Genomic DNA, 17,445 nt, shown 5'->3' with positions numbered 1-17,445 from the left:
GGTCTTTTTATTCAGGAAGAGTATGATACCGGGGACTATTTCATTTTGCTTGTGTCTTTAGTCATTTTCTCATCCGCCAACCCCCCTGATATTTACCCTGAAAAACTTTTCTGGGGAACGTGTGAGATTAAGCAAATAATCAAGTGAATGAAAAACAAGTTAGCTCCCCCCCCCCAAAAAAAAATGCATCTCAACACATTACCACCACAGAAGGGCCACATCCGTCTCTCCACTCACCTGGGAAAGCGTGTGGATTGGGCGACCCTCTCTTAAGGCACTTAGAACAGAGAATGTGCACGGTGTAGTGCAGTCCGGGCCATTCCTGAAGCAGGACATTCAGCTCCTCTACCAAGGGGGTTATGGCTTGCCATGCCGTCCATATATTTGGTAACGATGCGTGACTGGCAATGGACAGAGTGTCTGGCTGCAGGACCCCCCTGGCAGGTCTGTAACTGACCACCACAGGAACCTTCCCTCTGTATGCAAAGATCTGAAGTTTACCATCCGATCTGTGCACCACGTGGCTGTTGATCTGGACGCTGTAGCGGGCAAACAAGCCGGGTGGAAAGGTAAAGGGAAAACTATATTCAATCTGCAGCTGCTCAGCCACAAAAGACTGCCCGGCCAGGTTGGTCCCATTAATCCAGGCCTCTGCATGGGGCACCTCGTTCTGCACATAGCACGGGAACTTGTACCACACCGTGGACCCATTCAAAGGCTTGCCCTTGGGTTTATTGAGGCAGTAACAGAGTCCCATCTTCTCCAGCAGCTCCAGCAGCAGCTGCAAGTCCTGCTGGGCCTGGATGTGAGGCTTCAGCAGCAGCCGAATGACATGGGCTGGCAAGAGCCCATGGAGCAGAAAGCCCTCCACGTAATGATGGAGCTGGGTGGCCCGGAGTAGTTCCTGGCCGGGGGCGGGCCCCGCCAGGAGCGGGGAGCCTTCACCCTCGCCCTCGCCCTCACCGCTGGTCCCGAGGAGCAGCTTGTGCAGCAGCAAGGAAGGATCCCTCTGGAAAAAGACATTGAGGATGTCAATGAGGCGGGTGAGGTTGTGGAAGACGTGCTCCTTGAGGGCTGGGCTGTCCTCAAAGTAGAGCAGCTTGCCGCTCTCGTGCAGGTAAGAGAGGGCACTCTGCAGCCGGTCCTCGGTCAGACCCGCCTGCAGGCCCAGGCGGGCCGAGTCCCACCAGCTCAGCCACAGTCGCTGTGCCTGAGGCGGCTGGAAGTGCAGCTCCTCCAGCACCTGCCAGGATCGAGGCAGTACTCTGTGTAAGTTGGGGAAGATCTCCCTGTGCTCGGCTACCGAGAGCAGTTTGTCCCGAAGGCGCTGTAACTGGCGAGGGTCCCTGCAGCTAACGGGCAACACCGGGGAGAGGATCTGCAGCCGGTGGTTGAGCAGGTACTGAAAATGGGCCTTGCGCCGCCGCAGGTTCTTGTCTGAAACCCCATAGTAGGCTGCGTGGGGGCTGGCGGAGCGCAGCTCAAAGTCCCGGGCCAGGGCCTCGTCCACCACCCGGGCCAAGCGGCTCAGCCCCTCTGCGTCGTGCTTCTCCTGCAGGGCGATCTGGCGGTGAATGTCCAGGCATTTCTCCTCCAGCTCCCGCTCCGCACACAAGTCTGCGTGCGTGCCCACGATGCACACCACGGCATGAGGCACCCGGGCCCCCACCCGGTGCAGGAAGGAGCCCACGGTGCTGGGAAAGCGGTGCGGCTCATAGGTGGCCAAGTTCACCACCAGCACATACAGGGCTCCCGGGGAGAGGAAGAAGGGCTGGATCACCTCGTAACTCTCATCACCCGCCAAATCATACACGATGAACCGCAGCCCCCGGGAAGCATCGGCTGTCCAGCTGGTCACCTCGATGCCTTTGCTCGCAGAAGGAGCTGAAGGTGGGGAGCTCTTCTCCTTGTCCCCTCCTCCTTGGTTCCCTTCCGCTCTCTCCTCGGTGAGGCAGTGACGGAGCAAGGTCTTTCCCGCCGCCTTGTGGCCCATCAGGAGCAGCTTGAGGCGGGGCTGCACCGCCGGCTGTGAGTGAGCCAGCTCCTTCTGGTAGGCTGCGATGTAGGGGATCCCCTTCATGCAGACCTCGTAGGGGGGCTGGATCAGTGGGTTGTCCTTGATCTTCCACAGGCCCACCCGGGACAGCTGGCCAAAGTTGTCCGGCAGCACTGCAATCTGGTTCCCCTGCAGCACCAGCTCCTCCAGGCCCGTCAGCTCCACGATGGAGTCGGGCAGGTAGCGGATGCGGTTGTTGTCCAGCCAGAGGGTGAGCAGGCGGCCCAGGCCCGAGATGAGGGACGGCACCGAGGTGAGCTGGTTGCGGCTAAGGTAGAGCTCCTCCAGGCCAGCCAGGGGCAGCAGCGCCGCAGGGAACTCCTCGAAGAGGTTGGAGGAGAGGTTGAGCATTTTGAGTCGCTGCAGGCGGCTGAACTGGGCGGGCAGAGCCCGCAGCCCGTTGTTGTCCAGCATGAGGCTCTCGAGGCTGGCCAGCTCGCAGAAGCCGCTGGGCAGGGTGCCAAGCTCGGCCCCGCTCAGCCAGAGGATCTTGAGGGCGCGCAGGGCGCTGATGTCCTCAGGTAGGCCGCGCAGCCGGTTGCTGGACACGTCCAGCTCCTCCAGGGCCGCCAGCTGCAGCAGCTGCCGGGGGAAAGCGGTGAGCTGGTTGTGGTCCACGTCGAGGGTGCGCAGGCGGAGGAGGCAGGAGAGGGAGTCGGGCAGGTGCGCCAGCCGGTTGAAGCTGACGTCCAGCTCCTCCAGGTGGGCGAGCGCGCCCAGCTGCGCGGGCAGGGCGGGCAGCTGGTTGTGGCTGAGGTTGAGCTTGCGCAGCTCCCGCAGGGCGCTCACCGCCTCGGCGCCCAGGGCGCTCAGCCGGTTGTGGCTCACGTCCAGCTCGGTGAGGCGGGGGCCCAGCTCGGCCACGGCGGCGGGCAGCCGGGCGAAGCGGTTCCTGCGCAGCACCAGGACGCGCAGGCTGCCCAGCGCCGCGCCCAGCCCGTCGGGCACCTCGTCCAGGCCGTTGTTGCCCAGGTTGAGCACCTCGACGTCGGCGAGGCTGGCGGGCAGCGCGAGCGGGGGCGCGTCGGGGGAGTCGGGCGGCTCGGCGCCGAGCGTGAGCTGCCGCAGGTTGCCCCGCAGCTTCCTGGCGCGCAGGGCGGCGTCCCGCCACAGCCTGGCCGCGCGCAGGTCCCCGCCGTCCTTCCCGGCCATGGCGCGGCCGCGGCCCACAGCGACGCGCGGCCGCCCGCAGCTACCTGCGGCGCCAGGCCCCCCGCGCCCTCTCGGGCCTCCCTCCCCGCCGGCGCTCGGCGGCCCGCGGCCGGGGTCCTAGCGCAGCCGGCGGCCGGGCGCCCGCGGCTGGGGGGCGGCGGCGACGCGAGCAGCTCCGGGGGGCGCGGGGCGCGCGGCGGGGGCGGCGGCGGCGGCGGCGGCGGGGGCGGGGGCGGCGGGCGGGCGGCGCGGCTCGCATTCTCCGTGCGCCCGGGCCATGGGCGCGCCGCGGGGCCGGCAGGGCCGCCGCCCGCCGCGCCGCCGAGGATGCCTGCCGCTGCCGCTGCCGCCGCCGCTCCCCCTAACGCTCCCGCCGCCGCTCCCGCTCCCCGCGCCGCCCCCGCTCCCGCCCCGCTACCCTCGCAGCCGCGGCCCCGCGAGCTCCCGCGGGCGGACCATGCTGCGGGCGCAGGGCCGGGGCAGCCGGCGGCGCCTCCTCGTCTCCGCTCCTGCCGGGCTCGGGCGGGAGCGCCAGGCGGCCGCGTCCCCGGCGCTGGGAGGGCGCGATCGGGAAGCGGCAGCGCCGCCCGGCGGAGCGGCCCCACGTGACCGGCGGAGGCGCCGCGTGTCCCGGCACCGCCCCGGGGGCGGGCTGCGGGCCGGGGCCGGGTCCCGGGCGCCGCGCGGGCCTCCCCCGCCCCTGCCGGCGCTCGGCCTCCGGCGCTCGGGGCCTCCTCCTCCCGGCTCCCTCCTGGGGCCGAGCCCCCGCGGCCCCCGCCGGCTCCCCGCAGCCCCTCGCCCTCCGCGCGCCCCGCACCCACCGCGAGGGGAACGGCGGGCTCGGGGCCTGCGGCGCGCGGCGGGAGCTCAGCACGGAGCGTGGCCGAACAAAAGAAGACGAGAAAGCGGGCGACCATCGCTCGTGCGGCAAACGTTCACTGAGGCCCTGTTTTGTGCCAGACGGACCGAGACAGACCGACGTTCCCGGGAAGGCTTCGAGCAGGCCCCCTGGCCGGCTTCACTGTGGGGGTGGGGCGGGGGACACGCAATCCAAGGGCTTTCCATATATTTTATTTTATTTTTTTAAGATGTTATTTATTCATTCATGAGAGGCACACCGAGAGAGGCAGACGCAGGCAGAGGGGCGTGATGTGGATCCCAGGACCCCGGGATCACCCCCTGAGCCCCCCCCCCCGTGCCCCTGCAAGGGCCTTTTCTGTGCAAGGGTCTCCCAGTTACCCTCACAACCACCCCGTGAAACAAATCCCGTATTCCCATTGTACAGTTCTTTTACTCTCATTTCAAGAAAATAGTGGCTGTTTCAGACAAAATTCACAGTCCAGGGCTCAATTTTAAGGTTTCTTTTTCCTCCGGGAGGACCTCCCCTTAAGATCACGTCTACACTAAATAATTTCTTCAGAATATACCGAAACCTTCAAAGCTACTGGGTGTCTGGATGTCACCTCCCTCACTGCCTCCGAATTGGTTAACAATGAAGCAAATGGTTTTCGGAGACACAAGACTAATGGTGATTGGTTAAATGCACCACTTAGCACACTGGCTCTCCCTTCACTGAGGATGCTGTCATTTCGGTAGTAATAGTTTGTCTTGGTCTGGAAATCTGCCCCCCTCCCCGGGTTGGTTATCAAGCCTTGGTCCTACACCCTTGTAACTGGAGGATGCTCCTGGGGTCAGGCAGGTCCCGCAAGCTCCCACACCACAGGTGAGATGTGGGTAATTATCAGGGAGAGCTGAGCTGTGTCCTGAAGGAACTTCTTGGAAGAGCCAATTGCTCAAGGAATCCCCCAGCCTCCCACCCCAAGAGAAGTTCTAGATTACCTATGCTGACCTTTTATTTTCACAGAGTAAACAGGCCCCAAATAAGGGACTTCTCAATCAGCCTATCAGGTAAAGGGCAGACCCAGGCGTGCCAGCTGCCCACGTGGGTTATTCCTCTGAGTGCATCACCTTCATGGTGTTAAGTCAGTCCCCAAATTCTCCGCCTTTAGCTCCTTCCAACCCAAATGTGAACCTCAGCCTCAGGAAAGAAATTGGAGAAGACATCAGCTCCCTACCCCACTTTCAATGGCTACACTGAAGTCCCAAAGATCTAAATGACCTATGGTAAATTGGTCCCCTTCGGAAGCTATCAGAAAATTATACTTCCAGGGGCCCCTGGGTGGCTCAGTCAGTTGAGCATCTGACAACCAAATCTTGATTTTGACTCAGGTTTTGATCTCAGGGCTCAGATAGAGCCAAATCTTGATTTTGGCTCAGGTTTTGATCTCAGGGCTCAGATAGAGCCCTGCATGGGGCTATGCAGCCAGCAGGGAGTCTGCTTGAGATTCTCTCCCTCTCCCTCTTCTCCTCCTGTCTCTTCCCTCCACCCTTCCCCATCTGCGAAAAGAAAGGAAGAAAGAAAGAAAGAAAGAAAGAAAGAAAGAAAGAAAGAAAGAAAGAAAGAAAGAAAGAAAGAAAAAGAAAGAAAAGAAAAGGAAAGAAAAGAAAAGAGAGAAAGAAAATTATACTTCCATTTTAAATGTCCTTGAAAACTCTGCCCTTCCTATGTCAGGAGATAATCTGAGATTTTCTTTATCTGATAACAAAAGCTGGATAGGACTAGAGAACACCCCATTTAGGACCTCTCAGCCTTCACTGGAATGCTGAAGCCTGGTGTGAATGCTCAATAGGAACGCTTTTTTTCTGAGCCCTCTGCCTGCTATGTGTTGCTGCAGTCAGTAATGCAGGAAGCCTTGTAAAAAGTCTGGTCCAAGAGCTCTTTGAAAGTCACTATGCTAAAAACTAGAAAGTCAAATCGGGAGAATGCAATGATAAAATAAAACTCCAGGAAAATAAACTGTGTCCAGCTGGCTCTTAAATCCAGGCAAGAAAACTCGTGCCCCTGGCATCCAGCCTCACACTGCATCGGGTCCTCCTCTTGCCACACCCCACCCCTAATAGAGAAGCTCCTGATGGGCCAAAGAGAATGATGGACATGCCCCCTCAACCTTCTAGAACACATTTGGTAGAAAGGACCCTAAATTCCTGGTGCAAACAGCCTCAAGGACCCATCCCTGTATGCCACAGTCTCCTCCCTGCGCTGGATGGGGTCATGGTTAGGATGAGAGGGGACATGAGTATGCCAAGCTTTTTAGCCTAATGTAGCATATTTAGATATTTAGGCATATGTTATATGGACCTCTGTTTATTCTCTTGCCCCTTGCACTGCAAAAGTTAGGGGTGTCCCTGCACATTAGGGTTTTCCTAAAAGCAAAAAGCAATCATTTCAGTTTGGAGAAGAGAGATTCTGATTATTAAAAAATTTCTTGCCTTTGACTTATTTATCTAATGCTATGGACCTAATCTATAAACTTCGCAAATCGGGAAGCAGCAATTGACCCTATTTTTCTTAATCTGAGATGGTTTTCATTTTCACTGATACCATGATTGTAATAATATTCCATGCAGATGGGTTCCTCCCAGTGCTGACTGCTTAGGTACCAGTCATTTCAAGTAATGGGAGAGCATACTTGAGGAGGCTGGGTCTTAAGCAAGGCCTTAAAGATATGGCTGGCTAGAGGAGAGGATCCTGGGCACTCAAGCAACAACAGCCTTCTACTTATTTTTTTAAAAGATTTTATTTATTTATTCATGAGAGACAGAGAGAGAGAGAGGCAGAGACCCAGGCAGAGGGAGAAGCAGGCTCCCTGCAGGAACCTGATGCCAGACTCGATCCCCAGAACTGGGATCACACCCTGTGCCAAAGGCAGATGCTCAACGGCTGAGCCACCCCAAGAGTCTCCGACTTAAAAGTCTGTCAAGGTCTGTCCAAATGGCCCTGGTGACAGTGGTACTCTGCTCTTACTCCCTGCTAAGCCTAGCAGTGAGCTCCAAGGAAGCTCTGGTTTCTTTCACTCTGTCTTCAACATGTTCAAGTTTCTTCCATCTTGATAGATTTTTCTCTTGACCTTACTAACTAACCCCCTAGCTATTGTCTCATTGCTTTCCATATTTTCCCTGTTACATGTCTTACGTAAGCAGTCCGGAGTCAGCAGTCAGGCTCCTCTCAACTGGTTCCCTCCTTGGGCTCAGTAATCTGGCTTCCATCCTCACTGTGCCAGCAGCCCTGCTCCCTAAAGGTGAACTCACCCTTTTTCCTTCCATTGTGAAAAATGGTAAGCAACTCCCTTTGAAAACTTTCTCCCTCCTTGGCCCATAGGATATTTGGTGTCACAATAAGTTTTGAGTTTTCTTTTTTCCTTTTCTTAAAAAAAAGATTATTTATTTATTTTTAAAGATGCTATTTATTTACTTGATACACACAGAGAGAGAGAAACAGCATAGGCAGGTGGAGCAGGCAGGCAGAGGGCAGAAGGAGAGGGAGAAGCAGGCTCCCCACTGAGCAGGGAGCCCTATACTGTGCTCGATTCCAGGACCCTGGGATCGTGAGCCCAGCCGAAGGCAGATGCCCAACTGACTGAGCCACCCAGGTGCCCCCAAGTTTTGGGTTTTCACAAAGAACCTTATAAAGACTATTTCCTTGTAGAAATCTAATTTGCAACTAGAATGAGTGCTATGAAATGATCCACTAAGACAACTCCATGGACAAACCTGCCAGGACTTGCTGAGATACGGATAGCTTCTTATAAAAATATTTAGCTATTATGCTCTTCCTGTTTATATGTATATTATTCTGTTTATATTAAAAATGCTTAATTTGGAAAATCATGTCAGTTTCCTTTTCCAGTGACTTTTAATTTTATCAACCACAGCATAATCAAGTCTTTATTTTAGGGTAGCCAAATGTCCCAATGTGCCCAAGACTGAGGGGTTTCCCAGGATAGGAGACATTCTGCACCTAAAACCAGGGCAATCCTAGGAAACGAGCACAATTAGTTAACCTACTTGGTCTTTCAAAAGAACCCTTTTTCTGGCTCTCTCTTTACCTTTCAGGAATTTAGAAAGCACTGCTTCCCAGAAATGCAGCATTTTACTTGCTTCAGCTGCTTTAGACTTTCAAAATTGTTCTGATTTCATTGGCTTAGTAAATGCTTACTAACTCATCAAAGAGGATAGTCATGAGCTTGAGGTTCTAACTAACTTTGGAGTATGGAAACTACCTGTCTAGTCTTGAAAGGAAATGTTTCTCTCCCTTAAAAAAGCCTTCCGTGCAAATGAGACCAAGAGAGGTGGGCTACAGCATTTGCTTAGTTCTCGTCTTGAAGTCTGGAGAGGCCAGTATATGCTGCCTTTATCATGAAAAGTGGGAAGGGTTTCCCACATTCTCCATTCTTATAATTTTAGATCCAGCTAATATTTTGCTTTAAAAAACCAATAACAGAGGGATCCCTGGGTGGCTCAGCGGTTTAGTGCCTGCCTTCAGCCCAGGGTGTGATCCTGGAGTCCCAGGATCGAGTCCCACGTTGGGCTCCCTGCATGGGGCCTACTTCTCCCTCTGCCTGTGTTTCTGCCTCTCTCTCTCTCTGTGTCTCTCATGAATAAATAAATCTTTAAAAAAAATAAAAATAAAAAACCAGTAACAGCAAAAATACTTCCCTGTACCTATATAAAGGTAAGTAAAGGAAGATCTCACCTCTGTGATTTTAATCAATGCATACCGTTCTTGGCTTGGTTTTGTTGGAGATAGAAGTGGAGGAAATAAAGGGAAAAACAGAAAGAGGTAAAGAAGATTTTAGGCTTGTCCCAAGGAAGTGGATTATAAATAAAGCCTTAAGAACTGACTAGGACAGTTTAGCCACAGAAGATCTTGAAAGTCATGTCATCTCTTTGGTACTGGGCATGACTAACCAAGATATCAAAGAATAATCACCCATAACAGTAGCTAAGGTGTGTTAAAGTTTGTGTGCTGAAGCACTGCGTTGTAAGCTTCGCATGCAGGCTTTCATTTGATCTTCACAGTAGCCTTGAATAACGGGTTCCATTTTTTCTCTTCATTTTACAGATGGAGAAAAATGAAGATAGAACTATTGAGGGGTGTAATCCAGACTCCAAAGACAGCAGAGTCCAAAGCTCATGTTTTAATCACCGTGCTATTTCTTTGAGGAGAGGAATGGGTCTTATTCACTGTCGGCAGACTGGGTGTTTTAAGCTATAGAGAAGTTGTACCAGCTGGAAAAATTGAACTTTGCTCTTACTTACTGAAGAATGTCATACTGGGCAGCCAAAAGCTCTAAACAAACAGAATCTCCAAACTACAAGGAATGGGTTTAACATCTGTTGTTAAATGTCACAGCAGGAAATGGAATTTCTCTGCCATTTGTAGATAAGTTGTGTTTGATTTGTTTGTCTATTTGGAGAGAAAGGATTTAATACAAGTGTCCATAAAACCTATACTTCAATTAGAAGGCATTTCAGATTCTATCTTTTGGAAAGAGCATTAAACAAAGAAAAAAAGGGGGAAAAAGGGGGAAAAAGGTAGAAAACCAAATTATTAAGCTAAGATTAAGATGTACAAAGAATCTGGCATCTTTTGTCTTTTGTTTAGGTAAAACAAACAACAACAACAACCACAAAAAGCCTTCAATTTCCCTTACCCATCTTTGGACTCACTGTCTGTATTTGAATGCAAGCCAGTTTATATCAGCATTGGCTAAGAAGTCTGAGTGGTCACTTAACTACCAACAGAGCATAAAAAATGTGTTCAAGACACTGACTCCCCCAGAGAGCAAAGGCAAAATTATACCAATATGTCTGTTGTTTTTTCTTTCCCCTGTGCTACAGAAAACAAATTTATCTTGGAATGGGCAGCATTCAATTTAACATTGGATCTCTTTGTGTTTCCAGGTCAGGCGAGAACACATATGCTCCTACTGAGGAAAATAAACTGCAATGTATTTTTAGCATCCGTTGGAAGTGCTTTCAGCTGAAGATATTCTGCAGGATACAGACTATTTCACTGAAGGCCAAAGGATTGGCCACAACGTCACCTAGAATTCTGGAACTTGTCCTCGGGATCTGTAAGTAGCAGAGCCCCTGAACCCCTCACCCCACCCTCCATCATTCTCAGTCCCAATCCTGTTGCAATCATCTTCTTTCAGAGAAAAAAGAAAGAAAATCATTCCAGAAAAAGACAAATGAAAAACACCTGTAGAATAGTCATGACAAATGGTGCTAACTGTAGCACACCTGGCACTCTGAGATGAAGCATGTCCGGGAGGGAAGAGGGAGCATGGGGAGCAGAGAGGATGTCTCCCATTCCTTTTCTGCCTAATGCTGAAGATAAGCCATGAACAGGAAGCCACTATATGGTGCATCTTGGTGGAAAGTGCCTGTGGGTGCCCTTGTGGGATAGAGCAAGGCACCATTCCAGCAGACCTAGCAGCTCCATGGCATGGTGAGTGACAATCAGATGGTTTCAGCTTCCTGGCCTTCCCCCCAAGAGTGTTGCATGCAGCCCTGGCAGTAGACTTTTAGTTACTAGTCTGAAATGCGGTAAGTTTGTTCATGGGATTTGGCGACAGTGAGACAAATGGTTTAAGACTTGGCCTCTGCATAGTTTTGAAAAATATTTTTCATTTTTAAAAGCAAATTTAGTTAACTGGTAGCTTTTAAATAAACGACACGGGAATATTGCATCCTCCTTGTGAAACGTTGTATTTCTAAAATAAATCGTCTCCAGTGACATCTACAATGACACAGAACCCATATCATAAAGCACAGCATGCCATCAGAACTGCAAAGTCTTCCCAAAAAACTCTAGTTTAGGTTATTATAATAAAACAACGTATTTATTTAAAAAAACAGGGAAGCCAAAGTTACCATTTATGTTCTTCCTGATATTTTATTACTCCTGTAGCAAAAAGGACTTTCTGTTTCCTCTTCCGTAATACAGAACAACAAAACCTGATTCCCTACCTACCCTACCGTATCCTATGAAACAGTGAAATGTCTTGGAATAATGCCATGTAAATATAAGGAACTCTGGCATGTTGAAATACAAGCGAGTTGGTCATGGCTTCGTTATTCACCCAACAAATATTTCCATAAGGCTTTGTGCAGGGTTCCTGAATACAAGAGAACTCAAGAAGGCTTCTGTCCCTCTTGTCTTCATCAAGGTGGAAAAATAAAGTGTCATCTACCGTAGATTAAAATAGTCTTCAAAAGTGTGGTCCTCTGATACGTTAAAAAGCTAGTGTCCTTTTTAAAATGTTCAGAACAGATTTGAGGGAACTCTAGTGGACTGCTAAGTTTCATTCCTTTGTTCCCAAACTGCCCTGGCTCTTCAGATGTTACAGAACAATCTGAGGAAGCTTTTCCCTTCCTCTGTAAGATAATACTGTTCCATGGTCTTTGTGGTTCTCGAGTACAATTATATTGACATGTAATTTACATTCTCAAAACCAAGAATATAAAGTTTATGTATTAGGAGTTTGGGTTTTGTTCTAGCACAGAAGATGAACTGTATTTTTTTTTTACATTGGCTTTTTAAAATAAGCCTTTTAAAAACAATTTAACATGATGTACAACTCAAATAAAAATATGCCTCAAGATTAACTGGAAAACCTGTAAGAGTTTTATCCTGGGAGTTTAAGTTTATAAGGGCAGAGAACTAATTTTCCCTGTAACCTTCTGAGTTCTTGGCTGAGGTCTCTGTAATAATAGATTGACAAGAGAAAGACTAACGCAAGTTTATTAACATGTATACCTCATGTAAAAATGGGAGATACCCAGGGGAAAAAATGAGTAATTCAGGGATGCCTGGGTGGCTCAGTGGTTGAGCATCTGCCTTTGGCTCAGGGGGTGATCCCAGGGTCCTGGGATGAGTCCCACATCGGGCTCCCCACAGGCAGCCTGCTTCTCCCTCTGCTTATGTCTCGCCTCTCTCTCTTTCTGTGTCTCTCATAATTAAAAAAAAATAAAATCATTAAAAAAAAGGGAGTAATTCAAAAGGGTGACTTAGAACTATAGCTTATGTAGCATCCTCAGCTAAAAACAAGGGAAGATGTGGGGGAAGGCCAGTGAGGGGCAGCAGGATTGATAGGCACATTTAAATCAGCACCATCTCTATTGATGAGAGTCTGAAGTTGTCCCCAGGGACTAAGCTTTATCCTGCCTGGTAGAAAGGGATACTTTTGTAAATTTATGTATGTGCTGCTTTCAGGTAAATGGGAGAAGATACAGCTTTTCTCATATCTGCTTCTCAGTTGCCTTCAGCTCAAAATAATCCACTTGTACTCAAGTGGCATATTCTGAGGCAGCATATTCTGTTACCCTTTGGGACTGAAAGTAAGGATGAGAGTCTTTTTTATGGGCCCAAATGGGAAACTGGAAACCATGAGCATGCTATGCCTAGACCCGGGAGGAGGACAAAGCCAGTCCACCAAGAAAGAAAAAGGCAGACATGGAATGATAGATATAAAAGAGAACAAAATTTCTTGAATTTCCAGCAAAATTTTAGTTTCTTGTCTGATATTCATGAGTCTTAGCTACATTCCTTGCCCTAAAGACTTGGGATAAATCCTTTGCTTTTGCTAGAGCACCTTGAATTGGTTTGTCTTTGAAACCAATGGAATCTTAGCATAGACGTTCGTATCTGAAAGTGAGTTTGCAAGTTACAAACCATTGAAGAAAACAGTCATGTCAAAGCAGATGGGGTGAGAAGTGAATAGTCCTGGAAACAAAGGAGAATATGTTAAAGTGTGTTCAGTTCTTGCAGGCTTTCAAGGAAGTGCAAGGAGAGCAAGAGGAGATAGGCTTTGGGCCAAGATTGCTTGGAGAAAAGCAGAGTAAGAATATAATCATGAACCAGCAGGCTTCTGACTGTAGCCAGCCATCTCAGACTGCTCAAAGTCAGCCTAAACAGCATTTAGAAAGACGAAGTATGGATCAATACAACCAGATTCTGTGTTATGACTGCTTTGGAAAATGAAAGTGCTGGGTTCATCGAGAAAATGTATAATCTCAGCAATTAGAATGGAAATATCGATGAGAAAAAAGAGGTGCTGAGGACTTCTAAAACTTCAGCTTTAACTCCTCAAACCCTCCGTGTGTGTCCCCTTCATTCATCCTATCAGATCAACACAATGAGGGCTGCCCCCACTGTAAAATAGTCCAGCTCAAGTAAATCTGGAGATACGGGTACCATTTTGCAATATATTAGAGGGAAAAAGTGCCACCATAAGCTAAAGAAAATGAAAAACAGGAAATATTTTCAAAACATGTAACATAGGGTTTATATTCAAGATATATAAAGAATTTCTACAAATCACTTTGCAAATGATGACTATCATAATAAAAAGTGCAAAGAAAACAGCTTATAAGAATACAAACAAGTATATGGAAAAGTGGTTTAATTTTGATTGTAATCAAAGTAATGAAAATTAAAATAGAAGACCATATTTAGCCTATCAAATTGCCATAGATTTTTTATGTATGTATACTAAACTTTATTTTCTTCCAATTTTTTGAGGTGTAATTTACATACATCACTGTATAAGCATCATGGTTTGACTTATGTATATTATAAAATCATTACCACAGTAATCATTTATATCTGTCATCTCATACAAATACAATAAAAAGAAAAAGAAAATGAAGAAAAAATTAGCAATATAAATAGAAGAATAAGGAAAAAGAGCACTCTGAGATTGAATTACAGCTAGGAGTATTCGTACAATTTTGTTTAGGGTATTTAATAACATGCAGCAAAATCCTAAAGAAATAATCTACTCCTGAGAATTGTCCTAAAGAAATAGAGAGGCTCCCAAAGATCTTTGTATAACAATATTCAGTGAAGAAAATTGAAAACACTCTGGACTTCCAGTAATAGCAACCTGGACTTCCAATAATAAAATAAATGATTAAGTAAATGTTGGCATGCCCATATGATAGAATATATGTAGCCATTAAAAATTGTTTTCCAGGGGGTGCTTGGGTGGCTCAGTTGGTTAAGCATCTGATTCTTGATTTTGGCTCAGGTCATGACCTCAGGGTCTTGAGATCAAGACCTGTGATGGGATCGCCCTGGGCATGGAACCTACTTAAGATTCTCTCTCCCTTGCCCTCCGCTCCATCCCTCCCCCGCCACAGGCTCTCTAAATAAATAAATAAGAAATTGTTTTCTAAGAAAATGTAATAATAACTTTAAAAATACCTATCCAATTATATTTGTTGAATGTATCAAGATATAATTCATCATATAAAACATGGCCTGGGGCAGCCCTGGTGGCTCAGCAGTTTAATGCTGCCTTCAGCCCAGGGAGTGATCCTGGAGACCCGGGATCGAGTCCCATGTCAGGCTCCCTGCATGGAGCATGCTTCTCCCTCTGCCTGTGTCTCTGCCTCTCTCTCTCTCTCTCTCTCTCTGTGTGTGTGTGTCTTTCATGAATAAATATATAAAATCTTAAAAAAAAAGGCCTGACTTTGATGTAACCAGATACGTACATACCTATATGTATATGTACATGTGTGTGTAAAAATACACAATAGAGAAAAGCCTGAAAATATATGCATCAAATTGTCAGTAGCTGTTACCTCTGCCTACTGGAATTACAATTTTATTTTCTTCCTTTTTCTGTTTTCCAAATTTTCTATAATATGTATTATCTTTAGCATTAGATTAAGTTATATTTTAAAAGAAAGCCAAGTAAGGGCATCTGGGTGGCTCAATCAGTTAAGCCTCTGACTTTGGCTCAGGTCATGATCTCAGGGTCCTGGAATTAGCCTGGCAGACTCCCCGTTCAGTGGTGAGTAGTGGGGAGTCTGTTTGTCCCTCTCCCTCTGCACCTCCTTCCTCCCTGCCAGTTCATGTTCTCTCTCTCAAATAAATAAATAACGTCTTTAAAAAATATAAAAATAAAAGAAAGCCATACAAAAACATATATGGATTTTGTTCAAGCCATCAGAACACTTGTTGTGTTTAATGTTTTATTTCTATATTTCAATTTGTGATTTGAGAGCAAATATGTTCATGAGGAAATCCCTCCCTGACCTGGAATCTAAGCTTCCTTCTTGGCCTTAACGTACCCATTATCCAACATGTGCAATTTCTCCAAGTTAATTGCATGAGACTCTTAAAACGGGGCATTTTTAAATGCCTTTCAACAATATCAAGAGTATGGTTGCCTGGTATCACAATACAAAACATGTAGTACAGAACCCTCACGTCCAGCTACAGGAAACATTTGAAGCACATGAAGCTCTGAAAATGCTGCTTTGCTTAGCTTTAATCCTGGTAAACAGAGGTTTTCTCCTCCACCCCTCCTTTTCTGACACCATATTTTTCTAGTCCCTCCTCCTTGGTCTACAAAGAAGTAGACAAATGCATAAAGATGCAAAGGCAACAGCAGATAAGGAGGCCGAGAGTCTCAAAGCATGATTTCAGCATGAGAGAAAAAGTCTGGGCTAGTGACCTATATCAGACCCTGGTTTGCCTCCAGCCAGCATTTGAAGAGAGGACAGTGCTTAACGGCTTGTCCACAGTAATGCAAATATGCCACCTGAAGACATCACGTGTGAGAATTTAAAGCACTATCAGGAGCTAGGTCAGGACGTTTAGGCCAATGGGGCCTCTCATACCAATTGTTTAAGTTTAGGTGGACTCTTGCTTAGACATTTTATAACCAAGTGATAGCAAAAATCGCTTTGTAACTAGAGTGAACTCTCTACTCTACCTCACTCTGTAGCTGTGGGTGGACCACACAGCCACAATCACTGCCATTAACCATAAAAGGAGAGAGTTGAATTACTCAGATGCTTAAGTGGGGTGTCAGGTGGTCTATGAACATATGAAATTATGAGCAAAATCATATGCATTTTTAAGGGAGAAGATTTTTCAGATACTCAATCCATGAATCCAAAGTGATTATGGCCCCTTGAGTAGTGTAATCTTTAAATTCCATTCAACATTAATATTCTACGATTCTCCATTAATGCATATTTTGGTTAGCACTTTTATTTAATGGTATTGGAGAGCTAATGATTGGAGAATTCTATTTTATACCACATTCTGTTTATTCACACTTCAAATTGGTGAATATTATTATGTCTTCCAACTGTAATATTGGATTGTGAAGTGAATACTATTATTTCCTCTCTCATTTACCTGGAGCTTTGCTACAGGAGAAGTTTGTTTATGTACTCAGAGCTACAACATGCTAAAAGCTTATTAAAATAGTTAATCAATTATATTTCACATCAATGATGGACAATTTGCAATTATGTGAAATTGACACAATTTGCTAATTTAGCTAATCTATTTGAACTAAAATAATAAATATTAAAAGTAATATATGTTAAGAGCAATTTTATGTAGTATCATTTCTATATAATCCTGGTGTTAACCGTAATATAATATTTTTAAAGAATAGATTAAAGTGGGGATAAGTCATAAAACTATAGTTGCAAGACCTTAAGCCCATCAATATATAGTTAACTTTAATGAATTCAGATTTTTTCATTTCCTGCTTGACATCAATAATGCAAAATACCTATTCACACTGGTCTACCTGACATTACCTATTCTTCCAAGAGACCACACTGGAAGTGACTTATGATGATGCAGGCGCATGGCATCTTGTTGCCCTACAAGCCAATTTGCAGGTGTATTGGGAAATTCTCTCCGAGAACAAACATGGGCAGTGTCTTTGCCAGGGGTGCTGAATCAACATGCCAGAGCACAGTTCTCTTTCCCGACCAGCCAAACTGGGCATACAGAGCCAGCCTTGCTCTCTGCAAAGCTGTCTCATCACATGACAGATACCATATCCACTAAACAAAACAGCCTGGCTGCACAAACTGTGGAGAGCAGTTTGTTTTTATTTTCAAAATAGTTAACTTTGTATTGTCAGACTATCTTTAAAGAGACATAGTACGGGCTTCCTACATGGAGCCTGCTTCTCCCTCTGCCTGTGTCTCTGCCTCTCTCCCTCTCTCTCTCTCTCTCTCTCTCTCTCTGTGTGTGTGTGTGTGTGTGTCTCATGAATAAATAAATAAAATATTTTTTCAAAAAAAAAAAAATAGGGACGCCTGGGTGGCTCAGTGGTTGAGCATCTGCCTTCGGCTCAGGTCATGATCCCAGAGTCCCGGGATCCAGTCCCACATCGGGCTCCCTGCATGGAGCCTGCTTCTCCCTCTGCCTGTCTCTGCCTCTCTCCCTGTGTTTCTCATGAATAAATAAATATAATCTTTAAAAAAGAGAGAGACATAATAAAATATTTACAGATAAAATGGTATGACACCTGTCATTCGGGCATTGATGAAACAATTTTGGCCATGTG

General features: G+C 47.3%; 2 protein-coding genes across 3 annotated transcripts in view; one reads left to right on the top strand and one right to left on the bottom strand.

Annotated features, from left to right (window-relative positions):
* The window catches only part of MFHAS1 (malignant fibrous histiocytoma amplified sequence 1), a 97,018-nt gene extending 93,810 nt beyond the window's left edge, over window positions 1-3,208 (bottom strand). For both annotated transcript variants that reach the window (XR_005371546.1, XM_038560219.1), the window contains exon 1: window positions 238-3,208. Coding sequence is in view for 1 of the 2 variants with exons in the window: in XM_038560219.1 (XP_038416147.1) it covers window positions 238-3,208 (2,971 nt within the window). In the remaining variant the exon portion in view is untranslated. The remainder of the gene's footprint in view (window positions 1-237) is intronic.
* A 277-nt stretch (window positions 3,209-3,485) lies between these two features.
* LOC119877064 (basic salivary proline-rich protein 1-like) overlaps window positions 3,486-17,445 on the top strand; it is a 55,103-nt gene continuing 41,143 nt past the window's right edge. Inside the window, exon 1 of the mRNA XM_038559194.1 lies at window positions 3,486-4,211. Coding sequence (XP_038415122.1) covers window positions 3,486-4,211 — 726 coding nt within the window. The remainder of the gene's footprint in view (window positions 4,212-17,445) is intronic.

Source organism: Canis lupus, chromosome 16 (assembly GCF_011100685.1).
Source record: "Canis lupus familiaris isolate Mischka breed German Shepherd chromosome 16, alternate assembly UU_Cfam_GSD_1.0, whole genome shotgun sequence".
Classification (NCBI taxonomy): Eukaryota; Metazoa; Chordata; class Mammalia; order Carnivora; family Canidae; genus Canis; species Canis lupus.
The sequence above is the reverse complement of the archived record's forward strand: the minus strand, read 5'-3'. Positions and strand labels throughout refer to the sequence as shown.